The 26,606-nt window shown below is 41.4% G+C and overlaps 1 protein-coding gene and 1 pseudogene across 2 annotated transcripts; one reads left to right on the plus strand and one right to left on the minus strand.

Annotated features, from left to right (window-relative positions):
- Positions 1–86: 86 nt before the first annotated feature.
- LOC139566710 (DNA repair protein complementing XP-A cells homolog) lies at positions 87–3,598 on the minus strand (annotated as a pseudogene).
- Positions 3,599–8,409: 4,811 nt separating this feature from the next.
- On the plus strand, positions 8,410–26,003 carry LOC139566857 (sodium/potassium/calcium exchanger 2-like). 2 transcript variants are annotated; one of them, XM_071388183.1, is made up of 10 exons: positions 8,410–8,609; positions 10,179–11,291; positions 20,919–20,951; positions 21,844–21,952; positions 22,206–22,298; positions 22,765–22,835; positions 23,003–23,140; positions 23,294–23,383; positions 23,658–23,824; positions 24,088–26,003. In XM_071388183.1, the coding sequence occupies exons 2-10, from the start codon at positions 10,356–10,358 to the stop codon at positions 24,335–24,337; spliced, it is 1,887 nt and encodes a 628-aa protein (XP_071244284.1). In that variant the 5' UTR covers positions 8,410–8,609; positions 10,179–10,355; the 3' UTR covers positions 24,338–26,003. The 2 variants fall into 2 exon arrangements, with proteins under 2 accessions (XP_071244284.1, XP_071244283.1); XM_071388182.1 differs by having other exon boundaries at positions 21,844–21,967; positions 24,088–25,330.
- The last annotated feature ends 603 nt before the right edge of the window (positions 26,004–26,606 follow it).

A 26,606-nucleotide genomic window follows, 5' to 3' on the forward strand; every position in this document is an offset into this window, starting at 1 on the left:
TTAACCAAGAGGGGAAAAAACGGCACATTCGTTTTCGAGATTGTCTACAGATCTAAAACAAGTTAAGTACAGACGCAAAAAAGTGATCACATTATGGAAAAATATATTTATTTTGCACTACACATAACATCATCTTAGAAGTGGTAAATACAAAATGGAAGTTAACATGCTAAACAGTTGATAACATAACATTGCAGCCATCACCAGCTTCTGAGCAGTACAACGTTTCTCTGTCAAAATGTGTTGATGTATTAATTCCCTCTTGTAGTGAGTTTGTGTATGGCATCTGCTGAGATGATTTCAAGTAGGCCTCCTTGCTTCAGCTTCAAGGCATGTGTCAAGTATGAGGTATGAGTCATTTGAATCTCAGTTTTACATGTCGAGTGTATTACCAGCGGTCCACAAAAAAAAAAAATTATTAAATTTAAAAAACTCACTCTGTGAGCCTCCGGGATCCGATTTAAAAGACTCTAGGCTACATCTTGGGTCAGTTTGTGTTCACAGGTGTTACAGACCTTCCTGTAGAGATCCTCGTCTTCATCCACTAGTTCCTCAGGGCCGGAACTCGTGCCGGTGAGCACTGGTGTCCTTTGTCCCCACGCTGCTCCTCACCGCACGGTGGAGCTCTGGTCACAACAGAGAAATGAACAATCCAAGAAATGATCAATAACAGGTGTAGGAATTATTCAATAATGAGTTAAAAATAAAAAATCTGCACACTGTTTGCCAGTATCACTTGTGTTATCAGCCTTCTGATACATAAGCTCAGTAAACACAAATATAATGGCAAGCACAGCGTGTAGCTTTTTTCGTTTAAGTCAATAACGAAGAAACACAACTGAATGACCTGTTTTCTACAAGCCAGTGGAGGTGCTAGTGTTCTCTATGTATCTCTCAGATAGTTTTGTAATGAGAAAAGGTGACGAATGGGGAAATTTAAGATCACTACATTTCATAGTCAGTTTAGAGTGGTTAAAACAATGTTTAGCTAAAACATATTTTCCCTTTCTGTAATACACATGGTTTCCAGTGTTCTATTTGTGACGCTCAAGGTGCAGGTTGATGGTCACTAGACTTGATACTGAATGTTATGGATTATTCTCCTATCTGTTGATAGTAGTTGACGCCAGACTGGAAGTACAAGGACACACTGATTATTCACTGTTGCATTGTATTGATGACAACCTGTGAACACTGTGATTCTGTAGCAGCTGACAGTTGCTGCCTTTTTGTTTTGTCTTCCTACAAGCCTCTCGGGCTGGTGTTTACAGAACATTTGGTGCTGTCTGATTAGGATAGAAAGGCCCCGTCTCCAAGAGGTCAGTTATACATTATCTCTGCTTCTGGGCTGGGTGGTGTCTCTCTGTTTCAACTAGATTTTTTAAATTGACTTCACCAACAATTGGTCTTTTTTTGTTAACCTGGGAAATCCTATTACAATGACTTATTTGTTGAAGTGACATTGTGTCTGAGTGGGAATCAGAAAACAGTGTTACTGACCTTTGACCTTTGGGTTGACGTGCTTCTGCACCTCCCTGTTCTCCTCTCTGGACTCCTTGGCCTCCTCGGAGCCCCACACCTCTAAGGAGCACTTCTCCACCTGGAAACACACAGCATCATGTTTACTTAGATAACCTAAATACATATTTACCATCAAATACACATTCATCATTAAGAAATGCATGCAACATTTTGAAACTGAACACAGTCAGTTTTCTTCCGAATGCCTAATGAACAAAACCCTGGAACACACCGAGGTAGAGGTAAACAAACCACAGTAGGGGAAAACTGGTACAGTGGCAGTAAGTTCAGGACAAGGTGAGGGAAAGCTAGCCTGGCATTCAAACTGATTGAAACAATATTGGTGAGAGCAGCGTGTTCAGTCTGGTTTTACCAGGCTGAGGGAAAGCAGCCGGTTAGAACCCGTGACGGTTGGTTTCGGTTAGCTCGTCCTACCTGCAGCCTGAGGTAGAGTTTGATGTCTCCCCAGTGAGGGTTGTGTGGGTTCTTCCTCAGGATGAACCTCAGCACTGGCTCTCTCTGGTCCAGGTCACAGTCCTTCAGTAGGTAGAGCTGCTGAGCCTCCGTACGGGATATCAGCTTGTGTTTCACCTCGTCGTCTCTGATCGGGGGGGGACATTAACAGAGGGAAGACAAGATAGGATACCTGTTCAGATGCATTTTTGCATCCTCTTACCATTGAAGCACAATGCAAACCAAAGCAAGGTAAAGCACTATATGTAATACTGCAGTGCACTCCGTTTATAGTGAATATGTGGTTCTAGCAATCAACCGGTCATACTGATCGACTTGTCCTACACATATGTGAACACTATTATGAGAAGTACACTGTACAACAACATATCTATATATATATATATATCTATATATATATATCTATATATATATATATATCTATATATATATATATATAAAAATAACAATATAGCTATTTGTGTTGGTTGTCATTGACTCGAGAAGTAAGACTTTACCTGCAGTTGTCACAGACTGCCAGACGGAAGCCGTTGCTGAGGTAGGAATCCCTAAAAGGGCGTGTCCCAGTCATCACACAGCAGATAGTCTGCCTCCATCACCGGGGCTAAGAGGAGGACAGAGTCAGAGAGAGCAGCAGAGCTCAACACTAAGCTTGAATGCCAGTTAGTCTCTGCTCTCCTGAAACCTACTTATGGAATTGTCAGTAGACAATTCCAAGTAGACTGGCACCCAGGCTCAACACTGTCTATAAACTACTAGTACATTTAAAATGATTACATTCTAGTCATTTTAGCACAAACACACTTATCCCGAATCACAGGCAGTGCAGAGAGAGTGCTAGGAGGGAGAGGTCAGCCAAGGTGTCTTGTCAGTAAAAACAGATCTACTAGTCATTCAGATAGAGGTTGGTTGTCACTGTGCCATAAATAATGTATTAGGAACTTCCTTTATAATCTGTAATACCTGAAACTGACTCCACTCAGCAATTGGAATGTGGTATTACATGAGCCCACAACGCATCTTTCTCTGTTACACCAGACATGCAGAGGATCTGCAGATAAGATTAATTATATTTTCATCATGCAACAAATGTGAATACTTCCCCCTGCCATATTTGATTGACTATTAATGCACATATCTTGTTGGTGCACAACTTTCTTTGTCCTTCTTCATCAATGAAGAACCAGAGTCGACTGTCTTGGCGACTTTAGCCGAGGTTCCACCCCCTTCTCCTGCCGATGGTCTGTTGGCCGGTCAGGCTTGCCTCTGGCATCAGAGCCCGCTGTCTGTTTCGTTAGATCTTGGCTCTCATCGCGGGGGACAGATCACAGTTCTTGGCTTTGGACTCCGAATGAGAAGAAGTATTATCCTTCATCGGCGTGGGCGGCTCCAACAGATCCATCGCAAAAAAAGCATGCGCTAACTAACTTAGCTGTAGGCTAAACTCTCCAGCGTCTTTGAAATTGCAATTAAGTAAAGTTGTTTACCAGCAAGACAGCGGGAAGAGGGGTACAATTGTTTGTTTTTACTTTTAACCCGTGGGCACAGCTGTGTGCTCGTGTTGTCGGCGGCTGCCATTTGTGGGTTGCACAACCAACTTCCGGGTTTTTATCATGTCAAAATAAAAGCCCTGTTATGAAACTGCTGCTGCTTCTCTATGTGACCGCGACGTGTCGCCGGAGAGCGGACATATACCACCTTCACCCAGCACTAGTAGTTCTTCACAGCTTTATCCTGTTCTTTGTTGACTATGTCCTCATTGCTGGTCCATATCCTGAAAGACACAGTGGCAATGTGCCATATTTGATGTAATGGGCTTGCTGTAGCAATATTTCTGCCTGGTAAAGCGCTAAACATATGGCTCTGACTCTATCTGCAGTGTGACCTGGCTGTTGTGTTGTTGATTTAAAAAAAAATGTTCACTGTTTTTAACTCGAAACTCATGAATGCGAGACGAATTATTGAAAAGATCAAGTTCAATTAACGGAATGTGTCATCGAATAGACATGACGTTGTGTATGATGTGACGTTTTTAATAATTATTGTAGGTATAATACATACAAATAAAACAAAGTTAAATTGTATTATATTCTACCATGAACAACCATGTTCTCTTTCCTTCCAGAGACTCTTATCAGGTAGTCCACACATAGATAGGCTAATCTGGTAATGGTTCCCACCGAACAACATAAAGTCATTCTCACAGAAACCCAAAGTCGGGGGGAACTGCAGTGGGGTGGCCCAAAAAAACAATACATATATTGATTTTTTTAAAGGAACAAAACAGTAAGAGTACAGATTGTTGTATGGGACAATATACAAACGTTTTTGAGAAATCTTTTCTCATTTTATTGAGTAAATGTATTTCATTTGGATAACAGATGAAAATGTAATGAATTGAAGGTTATTTGTTGATGTAAAATCTAAATTTACCGATTTTAGGTTGTGTCATGAGATTCGGGGCGGAAAAAAATAGAGTCCCTGCTGAAAAAGTTTGAATATTCACTGCAGTAAGGGTGTCAATACACTATACTTAGCATCTATTTAAAGCCGTGCAGGACAGGAGCTTTAGTCATTACCGATCTTAATCTCATTTTAACAGAGTTGCATTAATCTATTGCTCTTTTTAGGGTACCACGGTGCTGCCAAGACACTGAAATAGAGACTATATTCCCCTGTGTATTAGAAAAACAACAGTCTTAATATGGGATCCCGAATAGAAGACAGTTCAATTCAGTGTTAAATGGAGACTTACTGTAGGCTATATCGGTATTCCATATGCTTGTGGCCCCAATGTCAATAATATCAATGCTTCACGCAGTAACTTTTGAACCCTTGGGATTGACAAATTGGCATTGACCTTACATGCCTCTAAAAAACAAAATGATTTAAAAAATAAGAAATATAAATTTCACATTTAAAAGGAAAATAAGAATCCAGTTTTTTTTTATAACACCTCAGTTTGAGCTTTATAAGAGTTCTACCTTACATGACAATTTAGCCGTTATGTAATATATTTAGCCTGCCTTGGTTCTTCTTAACTTAGCCGTGATGGCTGGTTACATAGGCCTAACCAAGGTCAGCTTCAAAGTAACCTAACCTGTAAAGTAGTTTAGCTGCCTTCCCACACAACCTCATGTCGTCTAGGGCCAAAGGGCAAGGACACTCACTACCTTATGCTGTATACTAGTACCACAGGTGGCTGGTGGCACATTAATTGGGGAGGACGGGCTCATGGTCTGGAATGGAATGAATGGTATCAAACACATAGTTTCCATGTGTTTGATACCATTCCATTCACTCCATTCAAGACGTTATTATGAGCCGTCCTCCCCTCACCAGCCTCCTGTAACCAGTGCCCTTCTCTACTACACTTCTATCCTATACTTCTGCCATACAGTACCTACTTACACTTATAAAAGTCAGGAGCATATTATTTTATCTCGGCATGGTAATAGCATTTGATGATGTTCAGTACTTTGGCGCAGGTTTGAAAACCATGTCATGTATTAATTCTGTAAAGACCTGAGAGCCAGTACAGGTCAGATAAGTCGAGCTCACCTTCAGCAGAGAGGCTGCAGACAGCTCTAATGGCTCACGTGTTTAGCCTGACCTCACCACCACCAGCTTTACTCTCCAGAAGAAGAAGAAGAAGAAGAAAAAGCTGTTGGAAGGATTCTAATACTACCCCCCCCCCTCCTGCCCTCTGTCCATCCCTGAGTGTGCTTACTTACAGCGCCATATGACGATGAGCCTCCGTAAGGGACAGGTCTTTGACAGACGCCCAATTCTACACACGGACTGGTACTGTAGGCCTATAACGAACACAACGTGGCTTTTGAGTCTTGGTGACATTGTATTATAGACAGGCTACCTGGGGAGGCAGGTTGCCTAGTGGTTAGAGCATTGGGCCCGTAACCGAAAGGTTGCTAGATCGAATCCCTGAGCTAGCTGACAAGGTAAAAATCTGTCGTGTTGCCCCTGAACAAGGCAGTTAACCCACTGTGCCTAAGCCATCATTGTAAATAAGATTTTGTTCTTAACTGACTTGCCTCGTTAAATAAACCACATATTATTTTATTTTCGTTTATAAAAATTAAACAAGTCCACTGATGTTACCACAGTAAACATCATAAACAGCTATGTCTTTGAAAATGGGCAACAAGTGTAGTACATTTACATTTTGGTAATTTAGCAGACACTCTTATCCAAAGCGACTTACAGTCAGTGCTTTCAACCCAGCTCTAGGCAGAGTCTTGGTGGTTCCAAACTTCTTCCATTTAAGAATGATGGAGGCCACGGTGTTCTCTGGGACCTTCAATGCTTCAGACATTTTTTTTGGTACCCTTCCCTAGATCTGTGCCTCGACACAATCCTGTTTCGGAGCTCAATTTCAAGTCTCATAGCAAAGGGTCTGAATACTTATGTAAATATGGTATTTCTGGTTTTTGTTTTTAATACATTTGCAAAAAAATTGAAAACCCGTTTTTGCTTTGTCATTATGGCGTATTGTGTGATGAGGGAAAAAAGTATGTGGACACCCCTTCAAATGAGTGGATTCGGCTATTTCAGCCACACTAGCTGCTGACAGGTGTATAAAATCGAGCACACAGCCATGCAATCTCCATAGACAAGTCAGTTCACAAAAATGTATGCCCTGCTAGAGCTGCCCTGGTCAACTGTAAATGTTGTTATCGTGAAGCGGAATTGTCTAGGAGCAACAACGGCTCAGCCGCGAAGTGGTAGGCCACACAAGCTCACAGATCGAGACTGCTGAGTACTGAAGCGAGTAAAAATTGTCTGTCCTCAGTTGCAACGCTCATGACCAAGTTCCAAACTTCTTTATTTAACTGTTATTTTACCAGGTGAGTTGACTGAGAAAACGTTCTCATTTACAGCAACAACCTGGGGGATATTCACAGGAGGATGAAGGAACCAATTGTAAGCTGGGGATGATTAGGTGACAGTATGAGGGCCAGATTGGGAATTTAGCCAGGACACAGGGGTTAACACCTCTACTCTTACAATAAGTGCCATGGGATCTTTAGTGACCACAGAGAGTCAGGACTCCCATTTAACATCCCATCCGAAAGACAGCACCCTACACAGGGCAATGTCCCCAATCACTGCCTTGGGCTATTTGGATATTATTTTAGACCAGAGGAAAGAGAGCCTCCTACTGGCCCTCCAACACCACTTCCAGGAGTATCTGGTCTCCCATCTAGGAAGTGACCAGAAACAACCCTGCTTAGCTTCAGAAGCAAGCCAGCAGTGGGGTGGAAGGTGGTATGCTGCTGGCTCTGGAAGCAACGACAGCACAATAACTGTTCATCGGTAACTTCATGAAATGGGTTTAGACGCACACAAGCCTAAGATCACCATGCGCAATACCAAGCGTCGGCTGGAGTGGTGTAAACTCGCTGCCATTGGACTCTGGAGCAGTGGAAACGCGTTCTCTGGAGTGATGAATCCCGCTTCACCATCTGGCAGTCTGATGGACAAATCTGGGTTTGGCGGATGCCAGTAGAGCGCAACCTGCCTTAATGCATATTGCCAACTGTAAAGTTTGGTGGAGGGGGAATAATGGTCTGGGGCTGTTTTTCATGGTTCGGGCTAGGCCCCTTAGTTCCAGTGAAGGGAAATCTTAACACTACAGCATACAATGACATTCTAGATGATTCTGTGCTTCCAACTGTGGCAACAGTTTGGGGAAGGTTCTTTCCTGGTTCAGCATGACAATGCCCCAGTGCACAAAGCGAGGTCCATAAAGAAATGGTTTGTCAAGATCAGTGTGGAAGAACTTGACTGGCCTGTAGGGAGCCCTGACCTCAACCTCAGTGAACACCTTTGGGATGAATTGTATCGCAGACTGTGAGCCAGGCCTAATCGCCCAACATCTGTGCTGACCTCACTAATGCTCTTGTGGCTGAATGGAAGCAAGTTCCTTTCACAATGTTCCAACATGTAGTAGAAAGCCTTCCCAGAAGAGTGGAGGCTGTTATAGTAGCAAAGGGGGGACCAACTCCATATTAATTCCCATGATTTTGGAATGAGATGTTTGACGAGCAGGTGAGCACATACATGTTATTTAGTATGTGTATCAACCTACTGGTAAAGCTATTTTGGTTAGTACACTATACAAACTGTCTTATGTAACCATTCCAAACATAACATATCATACTAATTTGAGTCATATATTTACGTTGACTATGTTACGTCTTTGAGGCCAGGCTACAATACAATGGCCTGTTAGGATAAAGCCTATCAATAGGGTTGGGTTCTGGTCTTTCAAGCAACATGATCTCACGTTTTCCCCCCAAGTCAAATAAAGACAGAAGAAAACCTTAGGTAAGGTTGATTCCTGTCACGTGGCGGGTAGGCAGGTACATAAGGTAGAGGGGGAGGAGTCACCTCACCATAGGATTGACTGTTAGTTTCTGTAATCTCCACCCCTTCGGTGCTAAGGAAATTTTAGAGCAGATTTACATGAGCTATTCACAGTCTACAGTTCGAGCCTATAGGAACTTGTCACTCAGGATTGGCTTTACAGGCAAACTCTTCACCACCTACCTTATTTTCTTCTGTACAGCGTCCAACAGGAGACTGCAAGTGTGGTAAATTAGTACTTTTCTTTCAATTGTTATGCATTGTTTTGTGAGGATTTATTTTTGTTCTGAAGATATTTTTGCGTTTGATATCGCATTGGTTTGGATGGTGGTGTGCAAGATGAACTAGGTGGTTAGTTGATTGGCGTTGGTCTGTGTTCTGCAACTATGCAAGAGAATAGGGCTCATTGTTGATCTAAGGATATATTTGCTGTTTACAATGTTTTACATTCCTTTTGAGTCTTATCGTTGGAGGAAATTGCCAGTAAAAAAAAGGTGAACTGTAAGCTTGGAGGTTCTAAATTAGCCTAATTGGTTTAACAATTCTAAGCAGCTATCACCTATCACCTCACCTAACACACGGCTTCTGCTTTTAGATATCTGCGCTGTCATAACCACACTAATAGACGCATGTTTTAAAGATATTGGACAGATTTTCAAGATACCTTCCCAGGGTTTTGATAATCACCATAGCCTAGGCTAAGCTTGGTTACGCTTAGCTTGTGGGCACTGATGCAGGCACATGGAGAAATCCAACTGTAATCAAGTCAACTGGATGTATATGGAATCATTTGCCTCGTGCAAAGTATTCATCTTTAAAAATCAATATCTATTATGTTTAATTAAGCAATGATATTGATTTATGTGAGATTGCCATTCAGCGATAGAGCTGCTGAGATTTGATTTTCAACAGGACAGGACTTTAAAAGTCAGCGAGTTTACAAGTACTAGAGATAGCTGGGTAGGATTCATCTGTAAGGTAACACAGCTGTATTTCATTTATGGTTAGGCCAATGTACAAACATACCAACTTGAGGATATACATTAGATTGGAAAGAAAATAGTGATCTATCGCAGTGTTTCTCAAGCCCTGGTCTGTGAGCGGCACCGGTCCCTGGGATAGTGCTGAACAATCCCTGAAACCAATTTAGCCTGTAGTAATGTGCCAATTTTTATTTAAGCAGCCTAGGCCTATAGCTTATTGGTCCCTGGTAGGCGTACAGTAAATGTTGATACACAGGGCTTGTACACTGAGTGTACAAAACATTAAGAGAACCTTCCCAATATTGCATTGCACCCCCACACCCCTTTGGCCCTCAGAACAGACTAAATTAGTCGGGGCATGGACTCTACAAGGTGTCGAAAGCATTCCACAGGGATGCTGGCCAATGTTGATTCCAATGCTTCCCACAGTTGTGTCAAGTTGGCTGGATGTCCTTTGGGTGGTGGACCATTCTTGAAACACACTGGAAACTGTTGAGCGTTGCAGTTCTTGACACCTACTACCGTACCTCTCAATTGTCTCAAGGCTTAAAAATCCTTCTTTAACCTGTCTCCACACCTTCATCTACACTGATTGAAGTGGATTTAACAAGTTACATCAACAAGGCATCATAGATTTCACCTGGTCAGTCATGGAAACAGCAGCTGTTCAAAATGTTTTGTACACTCAGTGTACATAAATCGAGGCCTATAACTTAGTCTAAACTAAGGTTCACATTGGGCCTGTTGATATTTCTACAGATGTGAGGATTTACCTTGTAATAATCCTCTCTCTTCCCCGTTTGTGTTTTCCAGACACTAATATGAGGAAACCTTTATATGCCCCAGACCCTGGAGAACATCAGGGGCCAGTCGGTTGTTGTGTTTAGAGGACTATGCTCTCCTCGACACCGTAAGGCAAGCGCTCGTGCTAAGCCAGCCAGAGCAGCCTCACAGCCAGCCTGAGCCTCAGCCTCCACCTATGCAACAGCGATGGAATTGATGCTCCCAGGTGCTGACATGGGGCCCCAGAAGGACTCCTTCCCCCTGAGCAGAAGGCATCACTACCTCCACGTCCGGAGAAAACTGAGGCCCATAAGGATTCTAGCTTTCGTCCTCAGCATTGTGACTCTCAGCACAGTCTTCTCATTGGGTGCCTTCCAGTGGACTACTTCTTCTACTGGGCTTGATGGAAATGGAGGTGATCTACTTTCTACCTCCCCCGCTGCTATGTCCGGGGGAGCCCTACTGCAGTTGGCCCCCCGCAGAACTCTGCTCACCATCAAGCACCAGGGAGGCCACAACGTCTCTATGATGGAGGACATGCCCGTGGCCATGAAGTCTTCCATGGATGAGATGGGGGACTACCCCACGGATCTCTTCAACCTGGAGCAGAGAAGGCAGGGGGCTGTGGGTCTGCACATGTTTGGGATGTTGTACATGTTCATCGCCTTAGCCATTGTGTGCGACGAGTTCTTTGTCCCGGCCCTAACTGTGATCACAGAGAAACTTCAGATCTCGGACGACGTTGCCGGGGCAACCTTCATGGCGGCCGGGGGTTCCGCCCCAGAACTTTTCACCTCCGTCATCGGGGTGTTCATCTCCCACAGCAACGTGGGCATAGGAACCATTGTGGGTTCGGCCGTGTTCAACATCCTGTTTGTCATCGGGATGTGCGCGTTGTTCTCCAAGGAGGTTCTCCAGCTGACCTGGTGGCCCCTCTTTAGAGACGTCTCCTTCTACATCATTGGTCTGTTGATGCTCATCCTGTTTTTTTTGGATAACCAGATCTTTCTGTGGGAAAGTATCGCCTTGCTGATGTGCTACGTTTGTTATGTGACATTTATGAAGTTCAACGCACATGTAGAGACCTTCATAAAGAGTAAATTGGGCCAGAATCAAGTGGAAGAGGTGGAGGCCGCTCCTAAGGTGAGTTTTGCCGCCACCTTTTCCTCCCCAGATGTATTCTTAACTCACGTTCCTTTTGCTTTTGGCAGGAGGCTGCTTGCGTGCAGCATAAGGGAAGGGTTTTTAAAAGTCGTCCCGCGGGCCAGGTAGACGGACAGACGCCAAACCTCTGCCTGCCCAGGGATTAACATTGGGTTTAGCTGCATGTCACCTGTGCATGGCCTCACAGAGATGGCCCTCCCTATTCGTGCTGACTAAGTCAAACCACCAAGCAGGTCGCTCCATGGAGTCTTCCATCCACTCTCATATTAAATACCAGGCCTCTGAGCCCTTTGCAAAGCTGGGTCACCGTACATACAGCACTCGCAGTAGTCAGTCAACTAACTTTACGCAAATCTAGTTTTCCCTTAAACACACTACTATACACAAGACACATTTACACAGCCAATGTTTAGGAAATGTATATGCCATTTAAGTCATAAATATGTAGACTTTTTATCTTCTTGATGATGGATACTGTAATTACACACCATTTATTGACTTTGTCATTAACTTCGACATTCATCGACCTATAGGAAATCGGTTACACATTAACTGGTTTACTGAATTCAGTGGTCTGTGGTTATCTGAGGGAGTTTTAAACATTGGAACCAACCAACTGTCAATATCTGTAACGGGCTGCAAATGGGGGAGGGTGGTTACTCTGACGAGGTCTCAATGTTTGGAGATTCCAATTCTTCTTATCAACATGGCTCCAGAGGGTAGTTTGGTGTGGCCACATTTCTTCAAAGTATCGACACGTTTGAGTGGATAGGCCCAACAATGTGCACTGCACAGTGTGTCCCCTTGAACCAACTTCTCAACAGCTGCATTCATTCAACATCTCTTCATGACCAGAGTTGAGATAAAGACAGTAGGTTAAAGTAGCTTGAGCACTCATCGTTTTCTTAAAACTCCCACGTGTACTTCGTTATCAAGATCGGCTAGCTAGTATTTTTCCAGAAATGCTAGTCCTAATGTAAGAAAACAACAACAGCCCAACTTCAGATTTTAAGGAGGCTATACATACATTTCCATGGGATAAAACATTTAGGGGCTGACCCCAAAAGACACGGCGAATAAATTGATGTGCGTAGATATAGATCGAACACATAAAAATAAAAAAATGCATCATTATCATTCAAAACTCTACTGTTGTGACATATCTCCTACATGTGTCCGACCTGCTGTGTTCTTGTCTTTGTCTTCAGTTGGAGTCTGATTCATTGCTCTCAGATGTTATATACTCAGAGTCACACTCTTACGGAGCCCAGGTGAACCCTAGCTGGATGTTGGCTGTGATTGTTAGGGCTTACCTGTAGCTTTTGACTTGTATTGCATCCCAATTCCAGATCTTCAGGGGTTTATACTTTAATACTACTGTGCAATTTGGACTAGATTATAGGTCTCTATTTGGCATTTAGAAGAAAATAATATCCATATGTACTAATTATTATCATCGTCACACCACATTGAGACACTAGATATTGTAAAGAAATATCTAGCAATGAGGTTTGATATATGATTCCAGCAAGCAGTACTTTAAAAATACTTAATTAAATTCATTAATGATAACTAAGTTACGAGACATTTTTTTCTAAATATAAGGACCAATGTTGTAGTGACAGCAACATTTAGTGGGTAGCAGCAAACTTTGCTCTTACATCTTTACATAACATACAGTATCTGATCAGTAGTTATTTGATGTGTGGTACTCTTACATCTTTACATAACATACAGTATCTGATCAGTAGTTATTTGATGTGTGGTACTCTTACATCTTCACATAACATACAGTATCTGATCAGTAGTTATTTGATGTGTGGTACTCTTACATCTTCACATAACATACAGTATCTGATCAGTAGTTATTTGATGTGTGGTATGTTCAGTTTACACCTCGGATCTTAACGTTGAGATGCAAGTGCCATTATTAAACCCAACTTGAAGAGGTGGTTACTATTTCTATCATCAAGGGGATATAAAAACTCTTGTTTGTATTCCGTCCTTCGGAGAAAACTGCCCTGTTCACAGGAAGTCTCTCATCCTTGTACTGGTCTGACTCCTCAGGGCTTTTTGTTAACCAGCCAGCACATGATGTACGACTTGCTTGCCCTCATATGTCTGTAGTTCTTAAGTAATCCCTCTGCAAATCCTCCAATCCATTTACCACAGCTAATTTTAGCCAGGTGCCACTGCTGGTGTGGAGATCAAAACTCACCCAACACTAGGAAAAGTTTACTTTTTTTTTTAACCAATTGTGTCTATTGTTTTGTCATTCAGAGTAAAGTCTGTGCTTTTAACCCAAGCCATATATATGTAGAGAGAGAGATGTATAAATATGTAAGATGGTGGAAGTCAGGAAGAACTCACCCTACTTGATTATTCTAAGACTCCAATGCTTCTTAAACACTTTACTGATTACCATTTGTGACGACAGCAAATATAAAGCGACAGACTCCTGGGCCCCGTTGCCCAAAAGCATCTCAAGGCTAAGTGCATTGTTAGAACCCTCGTAGGGGCATCGTTGAAGCGCCGAGCTGTTTTCCAAAACCATCGTTAGTAAAGTTGCACTTGAAAACGTTCGTTATTTACCAACTGCCTCCTGACCACTCATACAACAGCTAAGTGTGTCGTTAGATGCTTAATTGCCCTTCCACGTTACTTTATAGTTACTTTATACACAGAAGATCTCCACTAAACATCTTGATGCTATCTGAATCTTCTGTGACCAGCTGCCGATAACTTCAGCACGAAGCTGCAAATTTGCCAATGTTTTTGCAATTGTTACAAACAAGCAAGGGAAACAAATATTCTTAAATGAAAAACAAGATGACTGCATTAAAATATAAGTACATTCTAGACCTATATATTTAAACCATACTGAAATCAATTTCATGTTCAATCAGTTTTTTGTTGTTGCTAATTCTAGGCTACTGTATGCAATTGCCTCAATATATTTAATGTTGTGTAACATGTGCGAAATACCTCATTTGTGATGTAGTGCATTATTATAGGGTTAGCATTCAAATAATCTGCCTCAATATTTGCAGCAATAAGTGATATATATATATATATGAGATGAACCGTCGTCAGTATTGTGGAATAATTATACTGTTAAAGTAAGACTTGGAAGGCGGAAGAGAGCGGTGCTGCCGTTCTGTCGATCCTATCAGTATCGATACATGATCCAACAACACTGAACGTTTTGTGGTGTTTTGGGAAACGCATATGATCTTCAGCTGCTATAGGATCGATGCATCGTTAAAACGCTCCTAAGCTTAATGCTGCATTCTATCCAAGTGGAAAGTTGGTATTTACCACATATGACTGGGAAAATTATATTAAATGCCCCCCCAACTCGTAATTAGTAGTGGGAAACTTGTCTATCATCGCGGAGCGCCAACTCATGCTACATGCTGACCTCTGACGTCACCTACTAAGGAAATAACAGCATTTTCGGCAGTTTTTTAAAGCAATCTATTAACATGGTTTTGGAACACTATAATTTGTTTACAAGCATGATAGCTGTAGCTATAGTTTATGGTCGACGCAGCTTGTTGGCCATTAGCCAATCAACGTTTCTTGACAAAGTTCAAAGCACGTGAATGCCTGATGCATCCAACTGTATTTATGACTTCACAACTTACGTCTTTCCCACTTGGTTATGAACGCAGCATTAGTTCCATCGCTATCGGGAATCGGGCCCTGGGCATGATGTGACTAACCTGCTGCAGCTGACTGACTAAAGCTGAATGGCTAAAGACACAGAAACCTACAGTGACTCAAAGAACGAGCAATGAACAGTAGAGGATCCTTTCCACATTACGTTTCTCTATATCCACTATATATACACACTGAACAAAAATGTAAACGCAACATGTAAAGTGTTGGTCTCATGTTTCATGAGCTGAAATAAAAGATCCACAAAATGTTCCATATGCACAAAAAGCTTATTTCTCAAAAATGTTGTGCACATCCCTGTTAGTGAGCATTTATCCTTTGCCAAGCTAATCCATTCGCCTGACAGGTAGGGCATATCAAGAAGCTGATTAAACAGCATGATCATTACACAGGTCCACCTTGTGCTCGGGACAATAAAAAGCCACTCTAAAATGTGTAGCTTTTTCACACAATGTCTTGAGGGAGCGTGTAATTGGCATGCTGACTGCAGGAATGTTGAACAGAGCTGTTGCCGGAAAATGTAATGTTCATTTCTCTACCAAAAGCTGCATCCAATGTTGTTTTAGAGAATTTGGCAGGACGTCCAACTGACCTCACAACCGGAGACCACGTGTATGGTGCTGTGTGGGCGACCGTTTTGCTGATGTCAATGTTGTGAACAGAGTGGGGTTATGGTATGGGCAGGCATAAGCTATGGACAATTAACACAATTGCATTTTAGCGATGGCAATTGAATGCACAGAGATACCATGACGAGATCCTGAGGCCCATTGTCGTGCCATTCATCCGCGGCCATCAACACATGTTTCAGCATGATAATGCACAGCCCCATGTCGCAAGGATCTGTAAGCTGAAAATGTCCTAGTTCTTCCATGGCCTGCATACTCACCAGACATTTCACCCATTGAGCATGTTTGGGATGCTCTGGATCGACGTGTATGATGGCGTCTTTCAAAGTTCACGCCAATATCCAGCAACTTCGCACAGCCATTGAAGAGAAGTGGGACAACATTCTACAGACCACAATCAACAGGGGCGGCAGGTAGCCTAGTGGTTAGAGCATTGGAACAGTAACCAAAAGGTTGCTAGATCAAATCCCCGAGCTGACAAGGTAAAAAATCTGTCGTTCTGCCACTGAACAAGGCAGTTAACCCACTATTCCTAAGGTGTCATTGTAAATAAGAATTTGTTCTTAACTGACTTGCCTAGTAAAATAAATAAAAACAGCCTGATCAATTCCATGTGAAGGAGATGTGTTACGCTGCATGAGGTAAATGTTGGTCACACCCGATACTGACTGGTTTTCTGATCCATGCCCGTACTTATTTTAAAAGGTATCTGTGACCAACAGATGCATATCTGTATCCCCAGTCATGTGAAATCCATAGATTAGGGCATAATTAATTTATTTAAATTGACTGATTTCCTTATATGAACTGTAACTCAGTAAAATTGTTGAAATTGTTGCATGTTCGGTTTATATTTTTCTTCAGTATAATACACTAGCGTATAGTACTTAGAATGAAGCAACGTATTGGGAATGCATTCTAAATAGTATGCTAGTATGGACATTGGAACTCATGTGTAAGAGCTTTTGACTAGCATGATCTGACTGCACTCGGAAGTGTTTGCCGACCAATTTCTTTTTGCAAGAGACAAGAAGACTGCATGCTTATTTTGCAGGGCAAAATTCTCGCTGACGTTTTAGATAGAAAGCAACCACCAGTGTTCACGTATTTCCATCAACATTTTCCTTTCAATCATGCTTCTCAATGACATGTAAATGATTGTGGACCATGTTGTAAATGTCCATGCTTCCATAATCTTTAGTACAGGGCTCTCGAACCCTGTTCCTAGAGAGCTACCGTCCTGTAGATTTTCACTTTAACCCTAATCAAGCGCACCTGATTCTAATAATTACCTGGTTGATAAGCTGAATCATGTTAGTTACAACTGAGGTTGGAACGAAAACCTACAGCTTTCCAGGAGAAGGGTTGGAGAGCCCTGCTTTATTGTAATGTTTACCTTAATTGTGAGGGTTCACTTCCTGTGCTAAACCCCAGGGCCACAACTGACCAATCAGCTACACTGCATTTCATTGTCTCAGAAATAGAGTTATGCTCCAATCTTTATTATGAATTGTAACTAAAAGTGTACTTGTATTGTTATTGAGTTAACTTCTTTCCCATGAAGAAAGGTTACCGGTAACACGCTTAACATGTTATTCTATATCCAAGATCTTCTATATCCAATGGACACTGGAGCCCTTAAGGGTTGTAACACCACCCAAGTAACAAACATTATTCAACCCAATACAGAATAAGTGTAATAAAAGTGTGAGGTTCGAATCAAACGTCACATTGTGACATGTGAAGGTTGTTATGAGAGTTAACATGAAGGGGTTGAAATTACTGTTCTAAATACGGTTATCTCTGTGGATTAATCCCCTCTAAGTCTGGGAGCTTGGCGGGTCAGGTGGACACAATTGACTGCTGCCTTGCAAGGATACTTGCAGAAACTCCCGGCTTCGCAGAAAGCCTTGGCTGGCTGGCTGTCAGCCTTATGGCATTTACGGCTACAGTATACTGTGAATAATTGTTATTTCGAAAGCATCACGTGTTCCTTGTAAAGATCATTTTGATTGGCAGTTTGAATTAATTACACTTTAATTAATCGCATTACATAACAAGGCAGTTAACCCACTGTTCCCCGGGTGCCGAAGACGTGGATGTCGATTAAGGCAGCCCCCCGCACCTCTCTGATTCAGAGATGTAGAAGACACATTTCAGTAGAATGGTGCAGTTACCTGCTGCAGTGCAATTTTGATTGAATTCCAGGCGTAGCTATTTCCTGTTATCGAGGCACTGAAAGAAGTAAAAAAGATGCATTTGATATACATGTTGATTTTCTCTTGCAGATATTTGTTTTAGTACAGTGTGTGCATGTATGTATGTCCAGTTTGTATGTTTATGTATGAAGAGTATGAAAACCCTGCAAATTCCCTCTCCAAGCCATTCCCCAGCATTTTGGTAAATATTGTTTTAGCTATGAGGACATGTCCAGTGTTTGATTGCGCTTCTACAGCAAAAACACTTTGTGGAAAATAGTACTTAAAAGTAAGCAAAAAATAAGTATATTTCCATCATTATTGCAGAGGTATAAAGGGAGTTAGGGCGCCCGAGCTACTTGATATAAAAACAATGGCAGTGTATGTAAAGATCCCTATTAATCAATTAACTTTAATTAACTTCAATTACCCTGTTTGTGGATCAAATGGATCACCCATTAGTGCATTGTTTACTCAATCCCAGATTCTGTACCTCGAGACATCTATGTCTCTGTTATCATTTTGGCAAGAGTTAATAACTATCAATTTGATGATGTTCTATTATAATGATATTAATCACAGTTCATCCTGTGCTCCTGTGTTCTTTTTGGTATTTGTTTTTATATGTAGACTCATACATAATTCACCTCAAAATGTTTGTCTAGATAGGCCTACAGAATTTGTCAAATCATTATTTGTTCTTTAATAAATCCCTTTCCTGCAGTCAAATGACCAAATCGCCCTCTAGTGGCCTCATTGGTGGAATGTTAAAATGTTTCATAATTTCATCATTAAATCAACATAAAAAAAAAAAATCTACACAAAATATCCAGTGTTTGTATATCAAATGGTTTTGTTATATTTAAGTCTTCTGTGATGCATAAAAAGTGTAATATTGGGATGGAAACTCAAAACTGAATACATTTCAACTCTATATCTGACATGATACAGGTGTCTTCTTTTTTTAAAAGCCCATAACCATGTGTGTGAGGTGTATATATTTGTTTCAAAGTAGATTTGTTTAAGACTACCAATAAACACTGTGTGACCCTAATTTTGCTTACTGCAGTAAAGGGTTAATGCTATAAGCTATAGCCAGTATAAGGCCAATGACTTTTCAGTTGAACAAAGATGGATTTGTAAAATATTATTGATATATTTGTATTTTGTCTACCCAATTTGTTTCTACCCTATTTGTGGCTACACCGAAAACCTTGAGTATTCTCCAAACCCACTCCCCTCCTGACCTAGGTGGGAATTCTGTTAAGAATCTATTTCTACACTTTCCTGTCGACGTCAAATCCAAAATCAAACGCATTCATCACATACACAGTTTACAGCAGGTATAAAAGGTGCAGTGAAATGCTTATGTGCTCGTGACGATAATGGCGCCCATTTCAGACCACGTGACACACGGCAGACCAACTGTTAAGGAAACTGGTCAGTGTGGTGAGAACGGGACAGGTTGGAAATGTGGCGGTGTTTTGGCGGTGGTTTCAGAGGGGATAAACTCACCATGTCTGTACATTTGACATTTTAGTCTTTTAACAGGCGCCCTTATCCAGAGCGACTTACAGGAGCAATGAGTTAATTTCTTTGCTCAAGGGCAAACCGGCAGATTTTTCACCTAGTCGGCTCGGTGATGCAAACCAGCGGCCTTTCGGTTACTGGCCCAATGTTCCTAACTGCTAGAGTACCTGCCTCCCACAGTAAGCCAGGCCACAATGCAAACCTCCAGCAGTTCTCCATCTTGCCAATCCATCCATTCCTAACCCTAAGCTCCGGCAGCAGATGCTCTGCAGGTTATTAGGCTCAATGCCTAATAAATAACCTGTATGACCCGTTAGGGCCATGTGAGCATTAGGCAACAGCCAACCGCCGGGAATCAAACATAGCACAGGGCCTTAGCCTGCCTTACTGGAAAGGCCTAAGTTTGGGCGCTCACATGGCTAAAGCTCATCCGCTAACACTTTGAGGGACAGCTACTAGTGGCTCTGGATGGATCCTCCTGGCCCCAATGAAATCCTTAACTAGACGACATGACTCGGTCTACATTGATGCAAAACGGTTGTGTAATTGTTGTCCCATTTTCTGGTAGACAAACAGCAGGGCTGTTCAGGGTTTTCAACTCTGCTAATTGAAGAAAAGAGTTGAAATTCAGTATTTTTTAAACTGGTAATCATAATCTAGAATTGTTTTAAATTGAAACATACAATAGTTGACTTCAGTATGGCTATGTCTGCTTAGTCAAATTGCTCCTGTAACTCAAGACTTTTAGGTCCTATAATTCAAGATGCTCCTTCCATTTTTAAAGGTAATAAATATTAGGATTGTCATGTATTCCTATTCCCTTGTTTTGTGGTGTGAAGATACGTCGTTAGCTATAGTATAACACGGTGTCTGACCACAGCAAGCTGCTGAGGTGTTGCATAGTTTTGTTGTCTTTGCGCAAGGTTTCATTGAAGTTATTAATTCCATATCATTGATTTACAGTGCCTTCATAAAGTATTCAAACCCCTTGACTTTTTTCCACATTTTGTTGTGTTACAGCCATAATTAAAAAATGGATTACATTTAGATTTTTTTGGTCACTTACCTACATGCAACACCATGATGTCAATGTTTTTCACATTTTTTCAAATTCATTAAAAAGGGAGACCTACTGCTTGCTATGGTATCATACTGTACCTAACATTCCAAACAGAAAAGCAGTATGCTTTCTCAATTTAATTTCTCTCTCAAACAGTTGTGCAGATGGGATTCTGTCTCCACAACTGTAAAGTATATGTCCTCTGAAGAACTGTTGGCTTTAGATTAGAGGAGCTGCATCTGTAGGTTTCAAAAGCTTTATGTCTTCCCAGCTGCCAAGTATTCCCAGCTGCATTCCAACCTGTACATTCTCGATGGATCATTTTGAAACCGGCTTACCTATTGACAGTTTGATATCCTGATAATTTATCATGACGGCTGCTTTTATTTAATTCATTAGGCCACAGTGTCTTGTCAATATCTAGCAATTCTTGGCAGATTATATTTTCTGTTTAAGTGCGATTTCGTGAGACTTCATACATGCACGTCTTTACTTCTTTCCTTTGAAGGCAACCACGGGTGACGACGAAAACAAGTTGACGGTATGTTTATGTTCTGTTGTGGCATCTTAACCTGTATTTAAGTACTGAATATCCAGTGTTCTTAAGCAAGCACACAAAACATGTTGCCATAGACAGCAATGCTGCATGAATACAATGAAATGTAAAGGTCCACAAATGCGTCAGATAGTTTGCGCCAGAGCCAGGTATTTAGAGTGTTGGGCCAATGCTGTTTCTGCATTATGACACATTTACATGACACGTCAACATTCAACATGGCAGCCACGTTAGCTCCCCACTAACGAATGAATTACTTGGGGAATATTTAAAAAAATATTATAAAACTGAACGTCTAGGAGCATTATGATGCATTTACATGACACTGCAACATTCTATAGCAGCCATGTTAGCTCCTCATTAACATTACATGGGCAATATTTAAACAATGCTATGTAACTGAACGCCAAGATTTAGAACAAAAGTTGACCTAACTCTCTAAATATATGAACTCTCTAAATATATTCCGCTGTTTTGCACCACAAGGCACTGCATTATTGACACTCACGCACTTGACACGTCACACTGTTCATTCTCTGTGTATACCACCTTGTTCAACTGCGTCATTGTTACACCACTGTGTACCAAAGACGCATATGCATTGTGAGCTCAGGGTTGGGGTCAACCCTGGAAAGTAAAATCGAAACTCAATTCATGCATTGAATTTCAGTTCACTTGACTGAATTGAAAACCAAATTGACTCCACCCCTGCAGTTTTAGATTAGAGCTATGTATTGAAGCTATAGATGATCTAGTATTGAAGCTATAGATTAGAGCTATGTATTGAAGCTATAGATTAGAGCTATGTATTGAAGCTATAGATTCTCATCTGGTATAGAGACGTTAAAGCAGCCTATGCCCTTGGTCTCTACTGCAGGCCAAACCCCGTCTCCAGAGAGGAGGCTCATCGGCCTCCCTCCACAACACCCTGATGAGGAATAGCATTTTCCAGCTCATGATCCACACACTGGACCCCCTCAGTGAGGGTGAGGGACTGGGGGGTAAAACAACGGGTTTTTTGTCACACCTTCAATATAGACACACTTCCAATATTTATATTTGATGTATTTGTTTCAATATGTTTCTGTATTAGACATGTTTTCACAATTTCTCATTAATGGAAACAACGTCAAATATTTGTAATGTTTTGTTTTATGTTTCCATTAGTGGGGAATCCGTAGCTAGGTTCAAATCGTTAGGGTTTATCACTGACTCTATGCAGCAATGATTGTGTTTCAGGGCGATTCAAAGAGAAGGCCTCCATTCTCCACAAGATGGCCAAACAGAAATGTCAAGATGGCGGGGAGGGGGAAAAACCCAACGGTGTCGCAGGTGAGCTTTACATTTTAAATGTACGTAAATGTTAAATATGTTAAAATACTTTATACGTGTTATATACTATATTATAAACTGGGTGGTTCCAGCCATGAATGTTGATTGCCTGAAAGCCATGGTATATGAGACCGTATACCATGGGTATGACAAAACATCTATTTTTACTGCTCGAACTACATTTGTAACCAGTTTATAATATCAATAAGGCACCTCTGGGGTTTGTGATAAATGGTCAATATACCACGGCTAAGGGCTGTGTCCAGGCACTCCGTGTTGCGTCGTGCTTAAGAACAGCCCTTAGCCGTGGTATATTGGCCATATACCACACCCCCTGAGGCCTTATTGCTTAAATATACTGTATATACATAATATATATTGTATAACATTCTCCAGTGACTCTCACTGTCTCTCCTTCAAGTCTAACTCCTGACCTCTCTCTTTCTCTCTCTGTCTCTCTACGCAGACAAAAACATCCCCAACAGTTCCAACGTAACAGTGGAAGTCACTTCCCCTGCAAACGGCGACGTAGGACCGGTAGGCTTTGTCTACCAAGTACCTCCAAAATCAGTGACATGATGTTTAAGAGAGTAACTGACACACACTGGATGAATTAGTTCTGTTTAAAATCAAATATATGTTTTATAGCCTTGGTATTTCTGTCACTGTTTCTCTCTAACCCCCCACTCCTCTCTGTTTGGTAGGCTGAGGAGGAGGAGGAAGATGAGGATGCTCCTCTGAGTTTGGAGTGGCCGGCGACGAACCGCAAACGAATAACGTATCTCCTTATCCTCCCCATTGTCTTCCCCCTGTGGCTCTCTCTGCCCGATGTCAGGAGAAAGGCAAGTGGAGCTGCTATTCTCCTCAGACTACATTAACATTTGGGGTGTAGCTACGATTGGTTGATTGATTTGTGAAAATCTATGACGCTTCAAAAAAGGACATTGAACGTTTACATAAACTTATCATAAACTTTTTTTTTTTTTTTTTTGCAGACTTCCACAAAATTCTTCCCCATAACTTTCATTGGTTCCATCTGTTGGATTGCTGCCTTCTCCTACCTCATGGTGTGGTGGGCTCATCAGGTAAGCCCCTCCCTGACACCTGTCACTTTCATTCTGAGCCAATCAAAACATAGGGTTTGGTGTCAATCATTACCTCACCTCACCTTTGGCCTTTTGATTATGGTGGAAGCATATCAGTCTGTGTGACCACGACACATAATCAAGAGCCAACCAATCCAAACAACATCCAGTCATTCGATTGAGTTCCAGCCGTGTCTATCGCCAGACGTAATAACGCCAAATCTGATTCTTCGTCTTTGTTTGAACAATGTAGTTAACCCATTTTCACTCTCAGGTTGGAGAGACCTTCTGGATTACAGAGGAGATCATGGGATTGACCATATTAGCAGCTGGTACATCAATCCCTGATCTAATCACCAGTGTCATTGTAGCCCGGAAAGGCCTTGGTGACATGGCTGTGTCCAGCTCTGTGGGCTCCAACATATTTGACATTACCGTGGGGTAAGTCGGTCCAAAAGCACATTTAAAATGCTGTTTGCATGAATGAGTCCTCTTTTCAAAATGTTTTCTCGGGCAAGCTCTATTGCTGCACATTTGAAATGTTACAGTAGCGTTGCACAGATCTATGCTCTTTTGCGTGACAAAAATGTCAACCTAGAAGTCAAAGGATCAACTGCAACTATGTTTTCACTTTACCACCATATAGTCTACTCTAGACAGTAACGGTACATGTGATTTCTCTGTTTCTCCTTCTACCCTTGCAGCCTGCCGTTCCCTTGGCTCATCTACGGCCTAGTCAATGACTTCAAGGCGGTGCAGGTGAGCAGCAACGGCCTCTTCTGCGCCATCGTGCTCCTCTTCCTCATGTTGCTCTTCGTCATCATCTCCATCGCCTCCTGCAAGTGGAAGATGAGCAAGGTTCTGGGAGGCCTCATGTTTTTACTGTACATCTTCTTCCTGGTAACCAGCGTCATGCTGGAAGACAAGGTCATCGCGTGTCCCATCTCCATCTGAAGGCCCCTCTTCAACCCCAACCTCCTGGAAACACAAACACACCTTCTCTCTCTCACACACATACAGTAAACACAATCATTTGATCCTCCCGTTATCAATGGGGGCTTCCATTGGGAGGAGCAGTAGAAAACTAGCCTGACTTGATTGATTGATTGATTTCAAATGCCCGAGCACAACCTGCAAATTATCATTTGTGAACTTTGAGCAGGGCAGACGGACCTGTCGATGAGCGATTGATTCACGATGCTACTGCCCAATGGGATGGGTTTCTCTCCACGTCACATGACCACATCCGAGAGCTTCCATTGGTTTAAATCCGTCGTTGACTGACAAACAGGCGATTGTAATCACGCCCATGTCGGAGAGTAGGGGACCACGTCTGGTTACTCCAATCCAGAGGACTATGTGATATGATTAGAGAATACATTTGAATTAGTCAGGTATCAACTGTCCATCGGTCAAAAACGTTGACGGGCTGTATGAAGTGGAGCTCTGGAAACGGTCCTGCATTGTCCTAACCAGAAAGCGGAACCTGGCAGAGAAATGGAAGAGAAGTTCAACGGATGCAAGAAATATCAAGGCATGAGGAACATGGTTGGATCCACCAACAGGTAGATCAAAGAGCAGCTCCTCAGCTTTCATCGAGTTTACCGAACTCCAGTAAATCGAGATCAATTTGCACAGGTCCTTGTTATAAGAGTGTCTGAAGATTGCGTGGATCAAGTGGAAGTGTTTTTCTTGATTTTTGTAAATTAGTTTTCAGTTGTATTTATATTACAATTGCTTAATTTGCAAAGCCCAAAAGGTTTTTGTTCTCAAATCAAAATCTAGAAGTTGTACAGTTCTGATTTGGTTTATAACTGTTACATGTTTGTATGAACTTGCAAAGTTTGGAAAGGTAAACGTGTAAATGAAGAGAAAATGGTAGTAATATGACGAGGGTGGTTTTGTTTGGGACAATTTTGTTAAGTAAATACAATGTAGTATTTGTAATTTATCTTCTGTTTCTTAAGCCCAACCCATATTTTCAAAGTTGTTTAACATTTTATATTACATATATTACATTTAATATTAAGGTAAATTCAGTTGAGCAAATCTATTGTACCTAATGCTACAACATTTTTATGGTTGAAAATGTAACAATACCATTTTTTTCCGGTAAAAGATATATACACAGTACTTCACTTATTCTATATGCAAATCAGCTGAGGAACATGACAAATGTAAATAGTTAAAATGGTCGACAGGTGTGATGTAGGGACACGCTATATTAAATCACTTTCAGTGTACAACCCCGTTCAATCAAATGTATTTATAAAGTCCTTTTTACATCAGCAGATGTCAAAGTCCTATACAGAAATCAAGACTAAAACTCCAAACAGTGCGGATGTAGAAGCAGATGTGAAAGTGAAAAATATGTGAAGGGGTTGTGAACTCTGTACAAATGATCAGTTTTCCATGTTTGATGCAGTTTGTATGTTTCAGAATCATATAGAGATATAAATATATATTTTTTTATACGTTATTTCTTTGCTTGTTTTCTCTGTATAATAGAGCAAACAGTAACATGTATATCTGAATAACATCCTGTTATTTTCTCTCACTTTTGATCAACTGAACAGAATAAGGGGTTTAAGATTTTATATTGACCAAAGCAAAATAGCATGTGAATGATATTCTTAGAATAATCAATAGTTCTACTCTGTAAAAAAAATCTATATGTTTCTTCTCCACTATAAGATCGATCATAAAACATGTCTAACTATTTAGTTGCTTCAGAATTGTTACCTTACCATTGCTGTATGGCGCTTGCCCTTTGACTGGCAACGGCAAAACATATCTCTATCACAGGATTCTCCAACCATATTCCTGGAGCGCTACCTAGGTTTTCAATCCAACCACAGATGTAACTAACCTGAGTCGGTTTATCAACCAACTAATTATTAGAATCAGGTGCGCTAGATTAGGGTTTGAGCGAAAATTCACAAGACTTTAGCGCTCAAGGAACAGGTTTGGACAACTGATCTTGCTGCTCTAGCACCCGCTCTAGCACATGAAGCATACAGTATGTGCATTACCACAATTAAGTTGTTTTCTTATAAATAATTGTTAAGATAACAAGTCCAATTTTGCAATACTTGTACCATAATAGTGACTTGTTATATTATCACATCCTAGTGGGCAAAACTGGTGTAAAATATGTCTTTTCGAAAGAGATGTGTCGTGGAAACAACGTATTTTGAACCATATTTGCTCACTGGGATATACT

This window comes from Salvelinus alpinus, chromosome 39 (genome assembly GCF_045679555.1).
Source record: "Salvelinus alpinus chromosome 39, SLU_Salpinus.1, whole genome shotgun sequence".
NCBI classification, from domain to species: domain Eukaryota; kingdom Metazoa; phylum Chordata; class Actinopteri; order Salmoniformes; family Salmonidae; genus Salvelinus; species Salvelinus alpinus.